Here is a 16,982-nt window from a genome sequence, read left to right as displayed (position 1 = left end):
TGCCACTGCTATAACTCCCATTACTTCATATTTCCAATACAACTCCCATTTCTTCATAATCCCATTACTACAACTCCCAATACTTCATATTGCCACTGCTATAACTCCCATTGCTTCATATTCCCATGGCTACAACTCCCATTACTTCATATTCCCATGACTACAATTCTCATTACTTCATATTTCCATTACAACAACTCCCATTTCTTCATATTGCCACTACTATAACTCATTACTTCATATTCCCATGACTACAACTCCCATTACTTTATAGCATTGAGCCATGGCAGAATCAAACTGTGTTGATTCCACAGTACAGATGCACCTGTTGTTATTATAAACCAATAGTGCCCCAGAGACGGCATTCAACTATAATATACTTTTGGGGTTCCCAAGAAGGATAGATGCCTATCTCCATTACACCAAGGTCTAGTTTGTACACTTCTTCCTGAATTAGGTCTATGTCAATGTCACCCGAATGTGATGTTCTCCTTGGCCAGAAAGCAATGCGCTCCATGCCGTGATTCCTGAACAAATACGAAGGAAAGAAGGCGTGGATAAGGATAGGATTGGCTAGACAGCGAGACGGCCAGCCAATCTATTGGCTAAAAAGAGAGGGAACCTCATAGTGGAAAGAGCTGTGGCCAATTGGGGAGTGGTTTAAGCCCAAAAATATTATATCTCTAGTGGGTCTGCTGGACAGGTTAGCTGCGACGGTTGACTTTTGCCTGGATCCACGACGACGCAGCTCCATCCATCCTTTGCCGTCAGCGATGGAAGGGTTAAACGCCAACAGCTGGGTCTTGACATCTCCTTTCAGCATCACCAACCTCCTCCAAGATGTGGTCTCAAGCGATGTTCCCCGGGGAGCTCTATCCTCCTCATCATCACCTTCATCAATGGGGGATGAGACCGTTGAAGGACACCCGAAGCTGAGGCCGGGGGAACGGCGTCAAGGGAAAGAGGAAAAGCCACCATTTAGTTACAATGCCTTGATCATGATGGCCATCCGACAGAGCCCCGCGAAGCGGCTCACGCTCAACGGCATCTACGAGTTCATCATGAGGAGCTTCCCTTACTACAAGGAGAACAAGCAAGGCTGGCAGAACTCCATCCGGCACAACCTCAGCCTCAACAAGTGCTTCATCAAGGTGCCCCGGCACTACGACGACCCTGGCAAGGGCAACTACTGGATGTTGGACCCTTCCAGCGAGGAGGACGTCTTCATCGGAGGGGCCACCGGCAAGCTGAGGAGGAGGTCCCCAAGCTCTCAGGCCAAGCTGGCCTTCAGGAGAGGACAAAGATTATCTTCAGCTGGGGTGACCCTCTCGGGGTCCTTCTACTGGCCCTTTCCTCCTCTTTATGGCACATCCTCAGCTTTCTTGGGTCACCACCAACCTGGTTCCTTCTCGTCTACGTTCCCCCATCAGGTCCCGACACCTTCGGGGATCCAGAGACAAACGGACGGAGGAGAAGACCCTTACGGGAGCCACCAACACATCGCCGCAACCATGTTGGCCTCGGCCGTACCCCACGGCCTCTCCGTAACCGACTCTCTGGACTCCTATTCTGTGAACTTTGTGGCCGGCCAAACAAGTTACGTCTTGTCTCCAAGGCACACTTTGCCATTTGGATTTCAAACCGGTCTTCCATCGAAATCCACTGGGAATCTCTTCCACGGAGGTCCTCTGGCTTTCCCTGGACAACTTTCCCACGAATCCCCAAGCTATTTCGCTTTTCATAACCACGGCGCACCATTTCATCCTTGATTGTATAGTTGTCTTTTATAGCCGCCTGGCAGTCATTGAATCCATGCGTTGAAAGTCAGAACAACCTGACTATATTGATGAGAATCCTCTTGAGAAATTTGGACTCTTGCATAACCCTATCCTTTTTCTGTCCATTGGGATGGAAGCAGAAGTTTATATTGTGCGTACCAATACAAATTGACTTCTTTTAATGCGGCTTCGGGAGCACAAAGAAGTCAGTAACCTTCTGGCTTGGATTCAGTACCCATTTTCCCATTGATTTTGGACTGGTTCTATTTGGTTAAAGGGAGACAGAATTTCCCCACCAAATTATTTCTGTACTTTCTCCAAATTGGCCTTTCTAGCCCTTTTGATTAACAATCTGATTGGTAAACTCTCTCCTTTACAGGCACAAATCCACATCAGTGGAGTGGAAGTTTGCTGTATTGGTATCCACCTCTGTCTACTGAATATTTCTTTTTTTATCATTTTGGATGCAGGTTGGTGAGACTGGAATATGAAATGCTTAAATGGTCATCCTGTAAGATGTTAAATTGTGCCATGAAGTTATTCTTCATAACAGAACTTTTCACTGCTTGGCTTGTAATCTGAAGCACTCTTGAGAGTCACACTTTGCCGCTCAACCTTCAAGCGCGCCTCTTCTCGAAATCCACTGGAATTCCCTCCCCCAAATTGTGTCCTCTGATTGTGTTGGATTATAACTTTCATGAGATCTCGGAGTTCCTAGAAGTCCCGTTCGTTCCTTGCTTCTAGTTTGCCCAGCCAAGGTGTTAAGACTAAGTTACAGCTAGGAAGGTGAGCCCAAATTCTTATTTTAGCTTTGCAAGAATGACCAACATGGAAAACGTCATCCTAGGAAAAGCCCATCAAACATATAGCAATAGCATTGTAGGAAAATGAGATATTTTCATTCCTCAAAATCCCTGCTTATAGTGTAAGGACCAGAGCATGGGATGGTCTACACAACCCAACAACTGGCCTCAAAAGGAAGAATCTTATTGTTGTTATTGTTGAAGGCTTTCATGGCTGGAATCACTGCTTTGCTGTGAGTTTTCTGGCCATGTTCCAGAAGCATTCTCTTCTGAAGTTTCACCTGCATCTATGGCAGGCATCCTCCGAGGTTGTGAGGCATGACTTCACAACCTCTGAGGATGCCAGCCATAGATGCAGGCGAAACGTCAGGAGAGATTTCTTCTGGAACATACAGCCCGGAAAACTCACAACTACTACTACTTCTTCTTCTTCTTCTTCAATACACAACTAGAGTAGTACACAGCAAACAAGATCACAATGCTGGCTTTTGTATTCGATCACACATCAGACACTTCCTAAGTGTCTAGAACTGTGTGATGTATCGGTGAATAATGTGTGCAGATCCGAGTAGAGTGGCCTTTTGCAGCTAACAGATGGTAATTTTGTCAGCACCAATTATTTTTAAGGACAGGCAAAGGTCTTTCAGCACTACACCAGTGTGCCTATCACCACTGGGACCACCTTTACTGTCTTCTTCTTCTTCTTCTTCTTCTTATTATTATTTGAAACACAAAAAGATTAGTACACAGCAAACAAGTTCACTCTGCTGACTGATGTGTTGGATCACACGTTGGACACTTCCCAAGTGGCCTTTTGCAGCGAACAGATGGTAATTTTGTCAGCGCCGATTGTGTTTAAATACAGGCAAAGGTCTTGAAGCACTTCACCCAGTGTGCCGATCACCACTGGGGCCACCTTGATTGGCTTGTGCCAGAATCTTTTCAGTTTGATCTTTAAACCCTTGTCTCATGTCAGCTTTTCCAGTTGCTTCTTGTCGATTCTGCTATCACCTGGGATTGCAACATTGACTATCCATACTTTGTTTTTCCCCACGATCATGAAGTCAGGAATCTTGTGCTCCAAAACTCTGTCAGTCTGGATTCGGAAGTCTGAAGTTTTGCTACTACTACTACCACTACTAATATTTTGTTATGGATCAATTGGCAATGCTAATTAGCCAGACTTTGCTTAGTCCACTGGATCAAACATTTGGTTTTCACCAGCAGTCATTTTCAAGATACTCCAAGGAAGTTCACAACTTAACAATGCAAAAATGATCTACAATATCGCATAATCAAAAGGATGCTTTTTCTGATAAGATAGAACATCGTATGGCTAATGTGTCCATCGAATAGAGCTCTCCTTGAATTTAACTAGAAATCATTTAAGTCCAACACACTGCATGGCTGTTGCCGCAACTTGCGCCAATGACTATTTTCGTTTGTCTTGAATCTGCCAAACAAATTGCATGGGAAGAGCCTGAAAGCTTATGTTTCAACAATAGGATAATTGTTCTCTATTCTCCGTCCCGAAAACAGCTCATTCAGCCCGAAGTGTAAGAACTGATGCATGAAAGTCTGCAAAGCATCGGAAGACAAGTTATATCAAACTGGTTCAACAGGATTGATTTCTATAAAAATGAACAAATTAGCTTAAGTGATTTGTGACTTCACCGATTTCGGATGGGACTTCTTTCGGAGTAAGCATGCTTTCCATTGATTTGTTTTCCCGATACGTCAAAGTTGAATTTAAGTTCAGTTGAGTATGTTTGGGATTGAGAAGCAGTTGATATATATTGTATTTATACCAGTTTTTTTGCAGTGAGAATTATAATAATCTTGCCTTTTGTGAATTGCTACGGGGTGCAATTGGATGTGTTAGTGTGCCGATTGCGTGACTTTTATTTCAATGTATTGTCGAAGGCTTTCATGGCCAGAATCACTGGGTTGTTGTAGGTTTTTTCGGGCTATATGGCCATGGTTTAGAGGCATTCTCTCCTGACGTTTCGCCTGCATCTATGGCAAGCATCCTCAGAGGTTCCTAGTTCCAACAGACCTCACTACCTCTGAGGATGTTTGCCATAGATGCAGGCAAAACGTCAGGAGAGAATGCCTCTAGACCATGGCCATATAGCCCGAAAAAAACCTACAACAACCCAGACTTTTATTTCCTTTGGAGAAAGAAAAAGCCACTTCACTTGGAGTCGAAATATTAATTTATATAAAAGTTGAGATGTAAGATGCTCTTGATATTTGGGAAACAACGCTTTGAGGGATCAAAGTGCAATCTGTATTGCTCAACCGTTCTTATTTAATTGCATTTTTGTCCAAGAATTGTTTGACGGAATAATGCATGACACATTCAAGAAAGGAAATAATATTTCTGATACCGGAATGCTTTTTAATGGAAAATCTCAACTGTTTGGGCTAAATATTATGATGCTATATTATTTCCAAATTCCAGCTCTGAACAGAAAGCTAAGGAAACAAACAAAATCAAATATGCATCCAACACAAAATGAGTATAATATTTACAATGTAGGAACCACATTGACATGAATTATGTTTGAAATGAACCGTAAGTCCCTGCTAACATAAACCTTGTATTAAATTTTGCGGTGTGGAGTTTCCGATTAAATAAAAGTACTTTACTAAAAGTATTGGTGTTGTGTTTTTATTTCAAATATAATGATGATTATGTCATGACATGAATCAGGAACTGATGATAATTATGATGGTGACTCGGTGACAGTATTTATACGCTTAAGTACTAATGCATTAATGTATATAAATGAATATCTTACCTATTTGAAACTTCCAAGGCAAAATATAAGAAATCGCCATCAAATAAAAACCTCAGGCTTTTAGTTAATGGATATAACGACTCCTGAACATTGAATCAGACCATATGATTGTTGTAATGGAAAAGGCTTTATGACTGTTTAACTAATGTTGTTTTAATTTATTGTATTGTATGTTTTTATCTTGTTATTATAATTGTAATTATTGCGGCATCAAATCGTTGCCATTGTTAGCCGCTCTGAATCCCCCTGCGGGGGTGAGAAGAGCGGGGTAAAAATGTTGTAAATAAATAAATAAATAAATAAATATAATGCAGTTTAACTGAACTGAACTTTTAAAGATAAAGGTATTTAAGATCAAGTCAGGGGGTGCTATGGTTTTAACTTGAATATGTTTTAATGTTTTTTTAAATGTGAATTTTTAAATACTGTTTATATTTAATTCCATTTTAACGGAGCCACTGGTGGCGCAGTGGGTTAAACCCCTGTGCTGGCAGGACTGAAGACCGACAGGTCGCAGGTTCGAATCTGGGGAGAGGTGGATGAGCTCCCTCTATCAGCTCCAGCTCCTCATGCAGGGACATGAGAGAAGCCTCCCACAAGGATGATAAACATCAAATCATCCTGGCGTCCCCTGGGCAATGTCCTTGCAGATGGCCAATTCTCTCACACCAGAAGCAACTTGCAGTTTCTCAAGTCGCTCCTGACAAGACAAAAAAAATCCATTTTAATGTTTGTATATTTGTGCATTTTAAACTATAATGCTAATGCTTTTATGTTAAGCTGCTTTGAGTCTCCTTCAGGAGAGATAAAGCGGGGTATAATTAAATAAACAATAGAGCTGCACTATTTGAGTCTACATTGACCATATAACACTGTTAGAAACTGCATAATATGGCAGTGTAGATCAGGCCTTTGAGTTTCCTTTAGAAAAAATACATTTAATAATAATAATAATAATAATAATAATAAATTATTGTAGTGATATTTAATTTTCTGTCCCGGAATCTGCATAGGGCAACCACACTTCAAAGGCCATAATAATAATAATAATAATAATAATAATAATAATAATAATTTTAAAAAATGGAGCAGACAAACAAAATACAGGAGCAATTGGAAGCTAATAAAGAGGTCATGCTTTCTCTATAAGGAGAGCAGGAGATGCACTTCAATAGGGAATTTTTCTTTTTTTTGATGGTTCATTGTACCCCTATTTCATTTCGTACCCAAAATATATATAATTCAGGCCTTGTATATAAGATGTATGCAAAATAGCCATGAATCCTGTGTTTAAGCTTGGGTCCCACCTTCAAGATATTTTGTTATAGGTGTAATATGTGTGTGCATGTGCGCACACATACACACGCACACATATACACTTATGGGGTGTGTGTTTTTATGACACAGGAGGCAAAACTTTTTGACCCACCCTCATATATCTTTTTTCGACCCCGCTGAGGAGCCATTCTCCACGCTGGTCGCCAGTGTCTTGTGGATTAAGAAATCATGTAAGAGCCATATAATATATATATCCACACACATACATACATATATACATACATACGCAGGCACATAAATATGTCAAAAATACTGGACACCAAGAGATCATTATACATATATTGGTATTGGCTTCATTAATAATAGTAATAATAATAATTCAAGATAATAATAATAATTCTAGATGATAAAAGTATTAATATAATCATGTTCAAAACAGTTATTATTAAGTTATTCTCCCCATAGGGACTCAAGGCGACCAAAAACAACACAATCTAATTACAAAACTTAAAACAAAACAAATACAACAATTTTTAAAAAATAATTAGATATTAATGCATGGATATACATGTGTGCGTACAGCCTAAATGAATTGACACCAGATGGGGGTTTTAATCTATTGAATGTTTGTGTTCTTTGTTAGTCTCTATTTACATTGATGTCTGTTTTTACAATTTTTTAAATTAGATATGACTAAGTTTATGAAAGTGCTGTCTTACTTTTATTGCATATTATGTTTTTGCTTTTTATGTGTTGTTCGCCGCTTTGAGTCTCGAGTTGGATGAAAAGCAGGATAGAAATAATAAATTTATTTATTTATTTATTATTTACTGTATTTGTATACAGCCTTTCTCAGCCCGTAGGCGACTCAGCCCGTCAAAATCCAATGTTTACAATGTCATAAATACAATTAAAAACATAACATATAATAAAAACTAAACAAATCAATAAAAAATAAGTCATTGTGTCTCATAGAATCATAGAATCAAAGAGTTGGAAGAGACCTCATGGGCCATCCAGTCCAACCCCATTCTGCCAAGAAGCAGGAATATTGCATCCAAATCACCCCTGACAGATGGCCATCCAGCCTCTGTTTCAAAGCTTCCAAAGAAGGAGCCTCCACCACACTCCGGGGCAGAGAGTTCCACTGCTGAACGGCTCTCACAGTCAGGAAGTTCTTCCTCATGTTCAGATGGAATCTACTCTCTTGTAGTTTGAAGCCATTGCTCCATTGCGTCCTAGTCTCCAGGGAAGCAGAAAACAAGCTTGCTCCCTCCTCCTCCCTGTGGCTTCCTCTCACATATTTATCTATGACTATTATGTCTCCTCTCAGCCTTCTCTTCTTCAGACTAAACATGCCCAGCTCCTTAAGCCGCTCCTCATAGGGCTTGTTCTCCAGACCCTTGATCATTTTAGTTGCCCTCCAATGGACACATTCCAGCTTGTCAGTATCTCTCTTGAATTGTGGTGCCCAGAATTGGACACAGTATTCCAGGTGTGGTCTAACCAAAGCGGATGATGGGATTTGTAGTTTGGGGAGGCAGAAAGAACTTGCAAAACTACAACTTACATGGCATAAAGGCTTAGATCCCATAGGTGTTAAGTCTTGGCAGTTAAAGTGGGATCAAACTGCGTTAATTCTAGTGTAGATGAGGTATAGGTCAACTTGGGCCCTCCAGGTGTTTTGGACTCCAACTCCCACCATTCCTAACAGCCGGAAGGCTGTTAGGAATGGTGGGAGTTGGAGTCCAAAACACCTGGAGGGCCCAAGTTGGCCTATACCTCATCTACACTGTAGAATTAACCCAGTTTGATCCCACTTTAACTGCCAAGACTTAACACCTATGGGATCTAAGCCTTTATGCCATGTAAGTTGTAGTTACATGGCTTAAAGATAGAGGAAATCCTGAGTTAATTTTGGGGGGGGGATCTGGAATGCCCAATGCTTTTAAAATCCAATGGGAGAATCAAAAGGAGGAGAGAGAGCAGAGTAGAAGAAGAAAAAACGCTTCGCGGATTCTTTTTGACTCTTCCCGCTCCCCGTCGCCTTGCAAAGCGAAGTGTGCGCGCGCTTCTCCAATTGGAAAAACACAGGCACGACGCATGCGCAATGCATTATCACCCGGAAGTGGAAGTGGAAGGCGGCCATCTTTTTTTCCCCGACGCTGTTGAGGAGCCGTTCTGCACGCTGGTCGCCGGTGTCTTGCGGATTAGTTGAGAAATCATGTAAGAAAACCAACTTTGGGAAGGCTTTAAGGGAGGGAGGCTTCATCTTCACTTGTCTCATGAATATCCCTATGGAAAAGGCCTTGGTTAATGGGTCCTTTCTTTGGATAGTCAGCTTGGGTTAATGAATGGAGAAAAGGACAGACCTCACAACCTCTGAGGATGATTGCAGGCGAAATGTCAGGAGAGAATGCTTCTAGAGGACCTTGCCATAGATGCAGGCTAAAGGTCAGGGGAGAATGCTTCTAGAGGACCTCACAACCTCTGAGGATGCTTGCCATAGATGCAGGCGAAAGGTCAGGAGAGAATGCTTCTAGAGGACCTCACAACCTCTGAGGATGCTTGCCATAGATGCAGGCGAAAGGTCGGGAGGGAATGCTGCTAGAGGACCCCACAACCTCTGCGGATGCTTGTCGTAGATGTAGGCGAAAGGTCAGGGGAGAATGCTTCTAGAGGACCTCACAACCTCTGAGGATGCGAAATGTCAGGAGAGAATGCTTCTAGAGGAACTCACAACCTCTGAGGATGCTTGCCATAGATGCAGGTGAAAGGTCAGGAGAGAATGCTTCTAGAGGACCTCAAAACCTCTGAAGATGCAAAAGGTCAGGAGAGAATGCTTCTAGAGGGCCTCACAACCTCTGAGGGTGCTTGCCATAGATGCAGGCGAAAGGTCAGGAGAGAATGCTTCTAGAGGACCTCACAACCTCTGAGGATGCTTACCATAGATGCAGGCGAAAGGTCAGGAGAGAATGCTTCAAGAGAACCTCACAACCTCTGAGGATGCTTGCCATAGATGCAGGCGAAAGGTCAGGAGAGAATGCTTCTAGAGGACCTCACAACCTCTGAGGATGCTTGCCATAGATGCAGGCGAAAGGTCGGGAGAGAATGCTTCTAGAGGACCTCACAACCTCTGAGGATGCGAAAAGTCAGGAGAGAATGCTTCTGGAGGACCTCACAACCTTTGAGGATGCTTGCCATAGATGCAGGCGAAAGGTCAGGAGAGAATGCTTCTAGAGGACCTCACACCCTCTGAGGATGCTTGCCATAGATGCAGGTGAAAGGTCAGGGGAAAATGCTTCTAGAGGACCTCACAACCTCTGAGGATGCTTGCCATAGATGCAGGCAAAAGATCAGGAGAGAATGCTGCTGCCCATTGGACCATTTGAAGCTTCCGAACAGTCTTCAAAGGCAAACCCATGTAGAGAGCGTTTATATATCTTCTATATAAATAAAATGTAATGTTTGTTTGTGGGATGAACATAACTCAAAAACCACTGGACGAATTGACATGAGATTTGGACACAACACATCATCATCAGTAATGGATTGGATGAGGGCAAACAAATTGAAACTTAACCCAGACAAGAGAGAGGTGCTGCTGGTCAGTTAGCAGACCAAGGAATAGGGATCCAGCCTGTTCTGGATGGGGTCACACTCCCCCTGAAGACACAGGTTCGCAATTTGGGGGCCCTCCTGGACTCAGCACTGATCCTTGAGGCCCAGATGTTTGCGTTAGTCAGGTTAGCCTTTGCACTTTCCAAACTAGCAGTTCAAAAACATGCAAATGTGACTACATCAATAGGTACCACTCCGGCGGTAAGGTAACAGCGCTCCATGCAGGCATGCCGGCCACATGACCGTGGAGATGCCTACGGACGACGCTGGCTCTTCGGCTTATAAATGGAGATTAACACCACACCCCAGAGTTGGACACGACTGGACTTCATGTCAGGGGAAAACCTTTACCTATACATACACACACACACAATTATGTCAAAAATACCGGACACCAAGAAACCATTATAAATAATAATAATATCACTGCACACCGCACTTATTTTATAATCCTACATTCCTCCTGCCACTTCAGCACTTTTAATTCCTGTACCCACTGCTCTGGCCGGCCCAGTTTTAAAGTGTCTTGATGTATTGTTACTGTTATTATCTATTTTGCTTAACTGTTTTGATTTGCTTCTGGTATTGCTGTTGTATTATGTTCTGTTGTACTGTGTTTTGAGGCTTCGGCCTGTGTGAGCCGCATCGAGTCCTATGGGAGATGCTAGCGGGGTACAAATAAAGTTAATAATAATAATAATAATAATAATAATAATAACACTTTATTTATACCCCGCTACCATCTCCCCAAGGGACTTGGTGTGGCTTACATGAGGCCGAGCCCAAATACAACAATACAGCTATTGGATCAGCTTCATTAATAATACTAATAATAATAATTCAAGATAATAATAATAATCATGTTCAAGACAGTTATTATTAAGTTATTCTCCCCATAGGGACTCGAGGCGACCAAAAACACACTATCTAATTATGGAGTCATGGCAGCTAAAGTGCTGTCAAACTGCATTATCCAGTGTAGATGCACTCATGAAATAGTGTAGTTGCATTTAGCTGAGGCCTACAGCCTTGTGTCAGATACCTGTGGAGTAATTCTGCTTTCCTTTTTTCCAGGAGTCTCTTAAACAAGCCCAAGAGTGAAATGACCCCAGAGGAGCTGCAAAAGCGAGAAGAAGAGGAGTTCAACACGGGACCCCTCTCTGTCCTCACGCAGTCGGTCAAAAACAACACTCAGGTGCTGATCAACTGTCGCAACAACAAGAAGCTCTTGGGGCGAGTCAAGGCCTTTGACAGGTAGGAGCTCACCTGTGGTTTCCTCAGGTGTCCTGTGCTGTTGAGTTACATTGGCCAACACACATTTTGGTTTCTCACTTGAATGTATAAAAGATTGAAGACAATTTCTATTAAATTAAACATGTCTGGCCCATGAAAAAAGATGTTAGCCCTGTTACTGTGTATATTTGACCTACTGGTTCCAAAAATAGAATAGAATAACTTTGTTGTCATGGTACACGGTACAACAAAATTAAATGCTTTCCCCAGCACACATCACAAAACAACATACCCATCCCTCTACACTTCCACCACCACTGCACAGCCCCCAATGCTACATCAATGCAAAGCCATAGAGTTCAGTATAGTTATAGCTCTAGGATAAAAGCTGTCCCTCAGTCAGTTTGTCCTTCTTTGTACCATCCGCCAGATGGTAATAATTAAAAACATATATTCTGGGTGAGATGGATCCCCAAAAATCGCTGAGCTTTTTGAAAGCTGCGGGACCTATAAAGTTCTTCCAAAGAGGGGAGAGAGCAGCCAATGGTTCTCTGTGCAAAAGTGGGGTTTTTTTTTTTTGTCGTGTCAGGAGTGACCTGAGAAACTGCAAGTCGCTTCTGGTGTGAGAGAATTGGCTGTCTGCAAGGATGTTGCCCAGGGGACGCCCGGATGATTTGATGTTTTATCATCCTTGTGGGAGGCTTCTCTCATGCAAAAGTGGTGACCCTTTGGAACAACTAATTACTGCAGTTACCAAACCATGCACAGTTGCAGTAGGTTTGGACACTTTCTATAGCACAGCAGTAGAAAGTCACCTGAAAATGACGTCAGTTTTCCTCTATCAACTCTAGTTTTTTGAGATACAGAACATATGCCTTATACCAGTCACTCTCTGCTCATTCATAGAAAAACATGATAACGCTGTCTGAGAAACTACAGCTGATACAGTCTATCCAATTCAGTTTTCTGAATCAGCACCCCAAATAATCCCAGGAACAGGCCTAAAGACCTGCACACCAGGAAAATGGTTTTTTTTTTGGGGGGGGGGGGGCAATATGTTGAATTGTCTGTGTTCTGGAACGGATGTTCCAGGGGCTCCAAATTTGTGTTTTGCACTGAGTGTTTGTTCATAGTCCTAAGTTGCAGGGACTTTGCAGATAGGTGGCTTCCTTTGGCTGCATTCATAGGGCAAGCCACCTGCTAGTTATAGTTAGGTATAGTATTTTGGATATTAGGATGTTTAACCTGTACATGGATTTGGAAAACCATAAACTTATTACATAGAGAAGGCCAGAAATGTGACTGAAAAGGGGGCTATACAGTGCAAAGAAGATTAGAGAGCAAGGCTGAATATACCTATCTGCACTAGTTACTCCATCACAACAGGAGGAGGAATTGAACTTGTTTATTCAAAACGAACAGTCCACACATCAGAAATGAAGCAATTGGTCATATAAGCATAAGTGAACAAGGACATTTTGAGCTGTCTAGCGATTATTCATGCTTCAGGAGAATATTTTAAGTATCACAAATGTCTATTTTTCATTGGTGTCCATTTTTGTTGGTCAGACTTACCAAAGCTATGATTTTAAGACATGTTGGGTGAGTTGGGCTTATCTGGGCTCACCTTTCCTCTCTGTTTAACTAAACAAACAGCTGCATAAGGGATTCAAGAGTCAGCTGCTGCCCAGCCTGCTATTATTTATTTGTTTGTTTGTTTGTTTGTTTATTTCGAGCTTTTATAACCCGGTCTTCTCAACCTCCGAAGAGGGACTCAGGCCGGCTAACAGCAGAGGGTTAAAATACAGTAAGATAAATCACAGTAAACATCATAATGCAATAGTACAAAAATACATTAAAATACAATTATACAACTTACAAAAGGTCAGTTTGTCAGAATAAATCATAAATTCATCGCCATCGCCATCGATATGGTCAGCAGTTATTGACTCAATCATCATTCTGCAAATGCAGTATTCCAAAGCCATGTTTTTACCAGCTTTCTAAAAGTCAGGAGGGAAGGGGCAGATCTAATCTCCATCGGGAGGGAGTTCCAGAGCCGAGGAGCCACCACCGAGAAGGCCCTGTCCCTTGTTCCCACCAATCGCGATTGCGAAAGGGGTGAGACGGAGAGCAGGGCCCCTCCAGAAGATCTTAATTACCTTGATGGTTCATAGGGGAGAAGCCATTCGGACAGGTAAATTGGGCTGGAGTCGTTTAGGGCTTTATAGGTCAACAGCAGCACTTTGAATTGTGCTCGGAAGCTGATTGGCAGCCAGTGGAGCTGACGCAACAGAGGAGTAGTATGCTCCCTGTACCCCGCTCCTGTTAGTAGTCTGGCTGCCGCTCGTTGGACTAGTTGTAGCTTCCGAGCAGTCTTCAAAGGTAACCCCACGTAGAGAGGGTTGCAATAGTCTATATGGGATGTAACCAGAGCGTGGACCACCTTGGCCAGGTCAGACTTCCCAAGTTACGGGCGCAGCTGGCGCACAAGTTTTAATTGTCATTTGGAGGCACTCTCTTTCCTCCCTGTAACAACATTCTTTTTCCCATTAGGCATTGCAACATGGTGTTGGAAAATGTCAAAGAGATGTGGACGGAGGTGCCCAAGAGCGGAAAAGGCAAGAAGAAGTCAAAGCCTGTCAACAAGGATCGCTACATCTCCAAGATGTTCCTTCGTGGCGATTCAGTCATTGTGGTGCTGAGGAACCCTCTTATTGCTGGGAAGTAAAGGGCTGTCAGATTTAGGAAGGCTCCAGAGCTTGGCCAAGAAAAGATACTACATTCAGGGTCACCATAAACAGACTCATGCAGCATCAGCATCACTTTGTGAGCTGTCTGCAAATGATCTCCACATACATAGTCCCCTGGTTGATGAATTTTATGTTGCTGTCCTGAAACTCCATGCTATATACATGTATATGGCCTGCTCACCTCTTTTGGGTGTTTTTTTTTTGTAATAAAATTTTTGTTAAATTTCTGGGCTGCTTATTTTCTGGCTCAGATTTTTTTGATTGGTGAAATTTTGATGGAACTAGAGGTGATAAGAGACTTACGGCTAAAGGAGTTGCTGGGTGTGAAGGAGCTCATATATTACTGTTACTCATTGTAAAAGCTTGGCCACTAATTTGCAATGATGCCACCAAATTATAAGGATGTATAAATATAACTACTATCAATATATAGAGAGTTGGTAAAAGGAGCCACCTCTTTGTGAGGACCTTTTACTTTGATATCACAACTAATAGCTTGTAATGTTGCTTTGGTCTTTCTTCAATATGTAGCGTGACTTGGAAAGGAATGGTAACATAGGCTTGATTTTAAAAAGAAACTGTAACAAGTTTATTGAGGTACAGAAGCTTGATAGTTTCAAAGTTTCCTTTCTCTTAGAGCAGTGTTTCTCAACCTGGGGGTCGCGAGGGGGTTTCAGAGGGGTCACCAAAGACCATCAGAAAACACATTTCTGATGGTGGTAGAAATCCCTTTGGCATACTCATTTGGGTTCACAGTGCTCTGTGGATGTAGGTGAACTACATTTCCCCTAAATCACTGTCAATTCATCCCAAATCCCTCCAGTATTTTCTGTTGATCATAGGGGTCTCTGTGTGGGAAGTTTGGCCCAATTCTATTGTTGGTGGGATTCAGAATACTTTTTGATTGTAGATAAACTATAAATCCCAGCAACTACAACTCCTAAAAGTCAAGGTCTATTTTGCCCAAGCTCCACCAGTGTTCCCATTTGGGCATATTGAGTATTCATGCCAAGTTTGGTCCATATCTATCATTGTTTGAGTCCACAGTGCTCTCTGGATGTAAGTGAACTACAACTCCAAAACTCAAGGGCAATTTCCATCAAAGCCTTCCACTATTTTCTGTTGGTAGTGGGAGTTCTGTGTGCCAAGTTTGGTTCAATTCCATTGTTCATGGATTTCAGAATGCTCTTTTGATTGTAGGTGAACTATAAATCCCAGCAACTACAACTCCCAAATAACAAAATCATTATCACACACACACCCCAAACCCACCAGTATTCAAATTTGGGCATATCAGGTATTTATGCCAAATTTGGTCCAATGAATGAAAATACATCCTGCATATCAGATATTTACATTACAATTCATAGCAGTAACAAAATTACAGTTATGAAAGTAGCAAGGAAAATAATCTTATGGTTGGGAGTCACAATAACATAAGAAACTGTATTAAGGGGTCGCGGCATAAAGAAGGTTGAGAACCACTGTCTTAGAGGTACAGATCTTTAAAGGTTACATTCATAACAATTCAGAAATAACTCTTAGGAGGTCTAATTCTTCTAACATACAGGTCTCTAACTTAGTTCCTTTAAAAAGATGTTTCTTTCTTTAACAGATTGTTTCAGGCACACGCCTATCCTTTCTTTATGATGGTTCTGTTACAATATAGATGCTTATTAGGGCTTCCCCTCTTTTTCCACAACCCTTACGTTTAATATAAATAAGTCACTCATAGAATGAAAGAGTTGGAAGAGACCTCATGGGCCATCCAGTCCAACCCCATTCTGCCAAGAAGCAGGAATATTTCATTCAAATCACGCCTGACAGATGGCCATCCAGCCTCTGTTTAAAAGCTTCCAAAGAAGGAGCCTCCACCACACTTCGGGGCAGAGAGTTCCACTGCTGAACGGCTCTCACAGTCAGGAAGTTCTTCCTCATGTTCAGATGGAATCTCCTCTCTTGTACTTTGAAGCCATTGTTCCATTGCGTCCTAGTCTCCAGGGAAGCAGAAAACAAGCTTGCTCCCTCCTCCCTGTGGCTTCCTCTCACATATTTATACATGGCTATCATATCCCCTCTCAGCCTTCTCTTCTTCAGGCTAAACATGCCCAGCTCCTTAAGCCGCTCCTCTTAGGGCTTGTTCTCCAGACCCTTGATCATTTGAGTCACCCTCCTCTGGACACATTCCAGCTTGTCAATATCTCTCTTGAATTGTGGTGCCCAGAATTGGACACAATATTCCAGGTGTGGTCTAACCAAAGCAGAATAGAGCATGGGGAGCATGACTTCCCTAGATCTAGACACTATGCTCCTCTTGATGCAGGCCAAAATCCCATTGGCTTTTTTTGCCGCCGCATCACATTGTTGGCTCATGTTTAACTTGTTGTCCACGAGGACTCCAAGATCCTTTTCACACGTACTGCTCTCGAGCCAGGCATCCCCCATTCTGTATCTTTGCATTTCGTTTTTCCTTGCCAAAGTGGAGTATCTTGCATTTGTCCCTGTTGAACTTCATTTTGTTAGTTTTGGCCCTTCATCTCCCTAATCTGTCAAGATCGTTTTGAATTCCTGTCCTCTGGAGTATTGGCTATCCCTCCCAATTTGGTGTCATCTGCAAACTTGATGATCATGCCTCGACTTAGCTAATCTATATTGGCTCAAAGCCAAAACCTTCCTGATTCTTAATACCAATGAATCAGCCTTCCCCTATAG

At 42.2% G+C, this 16,982-nt stretch overlaps 1 protein-coding gene across 1 annotated transcript; it reads left to right on the top strand.

Annotated features, from left to right (window-relative positions):
• Nucleotides 1-8,784: 8,784 nt before the first annotated feature.
• Nucleotides 8,785-14,497, top strand: LOC137095489 (small nuclear ribonucleoprotein Sm D2). The gene is made up of 3 exons (XM_067462220.1): nt 8,785-8,889; nt 11,359-11,538; nt 14,074-14,497. Coding segments are annotated over exons 1-3 (357 nt in total). The 5' UTR covers nt 8,785-8,887; the 3' UTR covers nt 14,249-14,497.
• Nucleotides 14,498-16,982: the final 2,485 nt, after the last annotated feature.

The sequence above is a fragment of the Anolis sagrei genome, chromosome Y (genome assembly GCF_037176765.1).
Source record: "Anolis sagrei isolate rAnoSag1 chromosome Y, rAnoSag1.mat, whole genome shotgun sequence".
Taxonomy (NCBI): domain Eukaryota; kingdom Metazoa; phylum Chordata; class Lepidosauria; order Squamata; family Dactyloidae; genus Anolis; species Anolis sagrei.
Note: the sequence above shows the minus strand (reverse complement) of the source record. Positions and strands in the feature narration are given on the sequence as shown.